Here is a 5,941-nt window from a genome sequence, read left to right as displayed (position 1 = left end):
CCAGCTGAGGCAGCCCCAGGGGTACGGCAACGCCCCTGAAACGGGTGGGGCTTCGAACGCAACAGGGAGCCCCAGCACACCGGCCCTGCTCAGCCTACCTCCAGCAGGGCCCTCAGAGCCGGGCGCCGCCAAGGCTCCCCGCCACCAGGGCGAGTGCTCGGCGCTACACACACTGACAAACCATACCTTCACCTAGCAACCAGTGTGGTAAACGACAGCGCCACAGCCAATAAATAGGCCCTCACGCCCTGACAGACAGAAGGCAAGAGCGGCGCCAGCCAATGGGAGAGCAGAGAGTCAAGGAAGCGGGGCATAAGAGAACCCAATCGGAAAACTCTCCAGCCCCAAGAAGGTGGGAGCAAGAGTACGCTTCAGTCACAGGCGGTGCGCTCTTCCTCCAATCAGAGCGTCTTCCCTCATCGCTCTCCCCAGATTGGTTAGCAGATGGCAGGAGGGCCTTAGCACACCCTTTCCCCAATAGAAAGGTAGCACTGCGTGACAGGCGTTCCGAATAGCCAATTATTGCCGGCGCGAAACCCCCACCCCTCTCTCTTGCAAAATGGCGGCGACGGCTCCCACTCCCGCTCCGGCTGCTCCCGCGGCCGCCCCGGCGCAGAGCCCGACGGCGGCACCCGCCACGCCAGCGGGAAATGCTGCCCCCGCCGCCGCGCCGCCCCCGCCCGCCGCCCCGGCACCGCCGGCGCCGCCGCTGTCGGCCGCGCTCTCGGGCCCTTTCCCCGGCGGCCGCGTGGTGCGGCTGCACCCTGTCGTGCTCGCCTCCATCGTGGACAGCTTCGAGCGGCGCAACGAGGGCGCGGCGCGGGTGATCGGGACGCTGCTGGGTAAGAGCCGCCGTCCCGCCCGGTCCCGTCCCGTCGCCAGCCTGGGGGCGAGCAGCCCGCTGCCCCATCGGCGTCCCCCTAACCTCGCTGCCCTCCCGCAGGGACCGTGGACAAGCACTCGGTGGAGGTCACCAACTGCTTCTCCGTCCCGCACAACGAGTCCGAGGATGAGGTACGGAGCGAGGCCGCCCCGCGGGGGGGCGGGGGGTCCCTCGGCGGAGCGGCGGCCCCTGCTCTCCCTCTGATGGCGGCGTCAGGGCCTGCGCCCGTGTCGCCCTCCGGTGAGGGCTAAGCGTCCCGGTAACCAGCTGACTAGGTCCTGTCCCCTTTCTCAGGTGGCAGTCGATATGGAATTTGCCAAAAACATGTATGAGTTGCACAAGAAGGTGTCTCCTAGCGAGATCATCTTGGGCTGGTAAGTTCTCCTGCAAGAGCATGCAAGCAGCTGTGTCGGTCCCTTAAACTACTTGAAATACATTAATTCTCGTTGTCACAGGCTGAGAAGCAGTAATGCTTGTGGCAGTAAGATCTTGTTACAGAGTCAGCTGTAAAGCTGCTGCAGTTCATAATAAGAAGAGACAGTATTGGTGACTTACAGGGTTTGGTTTTGTTTCTATCTAACAAAGGTATCACAGAGGAGTGATGAGTTAGAGAATGCTTGCACAGCTTTGTTCAAGAACTTAGCCACCTGGAATACAACCTGCACCACGGAAGGTAGCTGGTTAGAAAGAAAGAAGAACGCAAAAGAGTAGTTTCAAGTACCCAAGGCCTCAGGAGGAATCGGTGATATCAGCTTGAGCATGCGGAAGTTCTCTGCTGAGAAAAGGTGGAAATGCTTGTATGTGGGATGCGAAGCAAGATCAGTAGGATGTTATGGGAACAGAGTCTGTGTCCGAGTGTGTGGATAGATAGTTTTATTAGTCTTTTCATGCTTCTCTGATCCTACAAAATAGCTTAGTTCTGTTCCTGCAGAGCAAACTTCCTCAGCAACCTCCTAATGGCACGGCAAAGTGCAGTTCTAATGACAGGAGTTGTCTTATGTATGTGAGAAGCTAATTGCAGAGCAGCTAAAGGAGCCAGATTAACGAGTTATACCTCCTGCAGAGAGATGTTTGATTTGTGGAAGATCTACTTGGTTGGTCTGCGTTTGTTTGGCATGCTTTAAATTACACAGAAATAAAGAGTTGGTCCAGAGCATAGTGAGAGGTAACTGAATCTTGGGTGTCTGATGTCAGCTGCACTGACTCCTTATGGCTGGTACTGCAGCACTAGCCCTGTGCATGTTTTGGGCAGGGGTGTGCTCAGCCTGTGATTCCTACAGTTCTAGGACAGCTGGCCATAGAACTACAAATTCCCTAGTTAAAACACTTGTATTTAGTGTGTTTCTGCAGCTCAGTGTTTGGAAATAAGTGTTTTAGGATACAAACCTGTTAAATACCAACAATACCAAACATCGGGCACTTGAATGTTGGAAGAATGGCTCCTCAACATGTGCTCTTTTGAAGGTATGCAACAGGTCACGACATCACGGAACACTCTGTCCTGATCCACGAGTATTACAGCCGGGAAGCGCACAATCCAATTCACCTCACCGTGGACACCAGTCTCCAGAATTCACGCATGAGCATTAAAGCCTACGTCAGGTACTCTGGGAGGGGAGCTGTGTGACTTACTGAGAGAGACCACATCAGGGTAATGAGAAATGTAATGGGCTGCGGTGTCTCATTTTGGATAATATTGTGCAGTAGCTAAAACACAGCAGCGAGCCAGGGATGGTTGATCATTGGAATGTCTTGACCATCGTATGTAAGTTGAAAGACCTAACCTTTCATAAGTTAGTACCTCGTTGGAGGTGGAAAATTGTGACTTAATTAACTTTAACAATGCTCTGAACACCTTTGTGACGTTTCACAGGATTCATATAGGTAGCATTAATGTCACTAACTTCCATCACACTGTGAATGCTAAGCTATAGTCACTGGGCTTTATTGCTCGGCAGTCTACTTATACAAGTTGGAGGATTAGTGCAGTTAAAACATAATTGAAACAGCATCCTCTTGATCAGTCTTTCTTCCCCTTAATCCTTTCCACTTTTATCAATTAATAGTGGAGATTAAATATGGATAAATGAAATTATTCCCCCTCACTGTTGTTCTTCCCAGTACTGGCTGAAGAGCTCTCCTCTTTGTAGAGGCAGTCTACTGCTTCTTGACTGTGTACCTTCAAAAAGGAAACTGTTCCGTGACATCTTTCTTAAAGCATAAATGAACTTCAAATACCTTTACTAATAGGAATAATAAAGGTGTTGAGAGTGCTTTGTACTCGATTTTTTGTCATGTTTCTTCCTTAAGTAATTTCTCCAAGAGCATGGAATGTTTCGGAGTAGAATACCTGCTCTGTAAGCAAGAAGGAACGGTGGCTAAGAAGATAGTACTTAGCTCTTCATGCGTTCAAGCTGACAAATGTCAGACCAGCTAGGAATATTCTTGGATGAAAATAAGCAATTAATAGTATACCAGCACTGATTTCCTGTCCTCAGTTATCCGTGCTCTTAATATTGCTGATTTTGGTGAGAATGAGTAACCTACTCACGTTCACGCTTCAGTGCTAACAGAGATCATTAAATGGAAATCTATTACTTCCTCCCTTAAATATTTCTGTGCTGAAAATGTTTTGTTCTTTTCTTTTTTTCCAGTGCCCCAATGGGAGTCCCTGGTAAAACTATGGGCGTGATGTTCACACCTCTAACAGTGAAATATGTTTATTATGATACAGAACGGATAGGAGGTGAATGTTTTCTTCCTATTTGAGTTATGACCATTGTTGTGATGCTATATAAATGCCTTCGTTACACTGGTAAAATTGCCATTCTACTGGGAATTAGACTGTCTTGCTGAAGCTTAAAAACCTTCAAAAAGTTAAGGATTTAAGCTGTCTTCTGTGGCAGTCGGGTTTTTTTCACTGATCCTCCTTTTCCTTTCAGTGGATCTTATAATGAAGACTTGCTTTAGCCCTAATCGAGTGATTGGCTTGTCCAGTGACCTGCAGCAGGTGGGGGCAGCGTCAGCCAGGATTCAGGATACCCTGACCATGGTTCTGCAGTATGCAGAGGATGTGTTGGTAAGGCCAGGTTTTTATGGCTCAGCAGATAAGTTTGATCTAAGCTTGTACATCTTGTTCTTTTTATGTATTCTTTTTCTGGGCCGTAAACTTACTAAGTTTTACTCACGTTGAACTGTGTATTTCTTATGCTTAGTCTGGCAAAGTGGCTGCTGACAACACTGTTGGGCGATTCCTGATGGATCTTATTAACCAGGTGCCAAAGATTTCACCAGAGGATTTTGAGACAATGTTGAACAGCAATATCAATGTAAGTTCATCTCATTTTTTCAGTGTATTGACAGCAATTTTGAAAATTTGCTGTACAGACACAAATTTGTCTGTGATCAAAACAATCTTATCTTTTCATACAAACACGGTAATAGAAAACACAGCCCTTTCTTGTCAGTAATTTGATGTTTTAAGAGCTGAAGGAGGATGAAGGAGCTCACCATAATAATCTTGCAAGCAACTGCAAATAAGAGAATAAGTTGTAAAGTACTTAAGAATTATGCAAGTGATCTGAAAGCCAGCATCAGTTCTTCTTTTAGGGTGATTGGACAATATGAATTACCAAGCTTAAAGCAGTTTGGATTTCAAGGATAACTGGTGACTTGCCTGAGCTTCCTTTGCCTGAGCTGAAGTTCTGTCTCTTTGCACAACAGTTAGGACATGAAAAAGTTTTTAGTGTGCTACCTTATTTCTGTAACAAATTTTTAGAAAGCGAAAGTTAAGTTTCTGAATGTGTTGTTCACCCACAGTTTGCAAGACCAGAACTAATTTTTAATTTTGCTTGTACCCTTTGACTTGCCTGGTTAACACGGGTGAACTCAGAGTTAAAATTTCACAAGCAGTGTTTCATATTCTGGGAATACCAAAACCTTCTTCCTGCAAGGGAAGCATTCATCAAGGTAGGACTTTCAGGACTAACAACAGTAATTCTAGTAGCTGATTGTAAACTGCTTTACAGGTGTTAAAAATTCAACTCCTTAACAGGCTACCATCTTTGTTAATATTTCTGATCACTGATTTGGTTTTTTTTTACCCCTCTCAGGACCTACTGATGGTAACCTACTTGGCAAACCTCACACAGTCACAGATTGCTCTTAATGAAAAACTTCTGAGTTTATAAAGAAACTTCTGCCACCCTACACTTCAAAGAAGCTGAAGAATGAGCAGATACACTTTTCTATGGTGGTGTTACAAATTTCCTTGGACCGTAATTTAATTACCTAGATGACTTGGTTCACGTTTTTATTTCCATTGCCCTGAAAAATCCCTACATGGTTTAGGAAATTAATGGGAACAGCTGCAGTTTAGTTGAGCCCAATATTTTAAAATGCAGTATGTGAATCTTTTGTCTCCGAGGTTTATCTACTTGTATAACAAAGTACAGCTTTATTGTAAGAATGTATTTGAAATAAAAGTTCCATTGCAGTGGCAATAATGGCTTCTGTCCAGAAAAAACTGTTCTCATTTCCGTATAATGAATCCACTTTTGAAAGAAAGGGGGGGATAACATGGCATCAAGAAAGAAAACTAGAGTTGATGCAAGTCAACTCCAATTCTGCAGACTTCTTTGCAGTTTTTTTTTCCCCCCAGTTGTTAAAGCACACTGAAAGCGTGGCTTCTTGTGTAGCCCAGAATGGTCACTGGTTTATTAGTGGTGCTGTGTATATGCCCTTCTTCATCAGGATACTGGCAGAGTATGAGACAGTGAATTCGGTTTACATTATGGTATCATTTCTATGCACATCTGATCCTTTGTGAAAGGAAATCAAGGTCAATAGCATTAGCCCCTCATTGCTGTGAACTAGAAACTGAGTTCATGGTTAAAAGGGGCTTGGAAAGCATTTGTGGCTGAACAAGTGCCACTACGGGAGTTTTCATCTTCGCAAAAGAAGCAAAACACAGCAAAACTACACTTGAAGTTTTGAGGTTAAAAGATCATCAAATAGGAATTTTCTGTTTCATGATCCTGTACTGCTGCTAAAATTATG

General features: G+C 45.8%; 1 protein-coding gene across 1 annotated transcript; it reads left to right on the top strand.

Moving 5' to 3' along the window:
- The first annotated feature begins 340 nt into the window (after positions 1 to 340).
- On the top strand, positions 341 to 5,388 carry EIF3F (eukaryotic translation initiation factor 3 subunit F). The gene is made up of 8 exons (XM_074592034.1): positions 341 to 842; positions 944 to 1,014; positions 1,178 to 1,257; positions 2,348 to 2,485; positions 3,538 to 3,629; positions 3,826 to 3,962; positions 4,099 to 4,212; positions 4,996 to 5,388. Exons 1-8 carry the CDS (start codon positions 560 to 562, stop codon positions 5,071 to 5,073), a joined length of 993 nt encoding a protein of 330 aa, XP_074448135.1. The 5' UTR covers positions 341 to 559; the 3' UTR covers positions 5,074 to 5,388.
- The last annotated feature ends 553 nt before the right edge of the window (positions 5,389 to 5,941 follow it).

The sequence above is a fragment of the Larus michahellis genome, chromosome 6, assembly GCF_964199755.1.
Source record: "Larus michahellis chromosome 6, bLarMic1.1, whole genome shotgun sequence".
Classification (NCBI taxonomy): Eukaryota; Metazoa; Chordata; class Aves; order Charadriiformes; family Laridae; genus Larus; species Larus michahellis.
The sequence above is the reverse complement of the archived record's forward strand: the minus strand, read 5'-3'. Positions and strand labels throughout refer to the sequence as shown.

Bases quoted from the DNA above. Each gene is read 5' to 3' on its own strand.
- EIF3F (XM_074592034.1), top strand. From the start codon at position 560: ATGGCGGCGACGGCTCCCACTCCCGCTCCGGCTGCTCCCGCGGCCGCC. The intron at 1,258-2,347 runs GTAAGTTCTCCT...GCTCTTTTGAAG, and splicing joins AGCGAGATCATCTTGGGCTG to GTATGCAACAGGTCACGACA. The intron at 3,963-4,098 runs GTAAGGCCAGGT...TCTTATGCTTAG, and splicing joins AGTATGCAGAGGATGTGTTG to TCTGGCAAAGTGGCTGCTGA.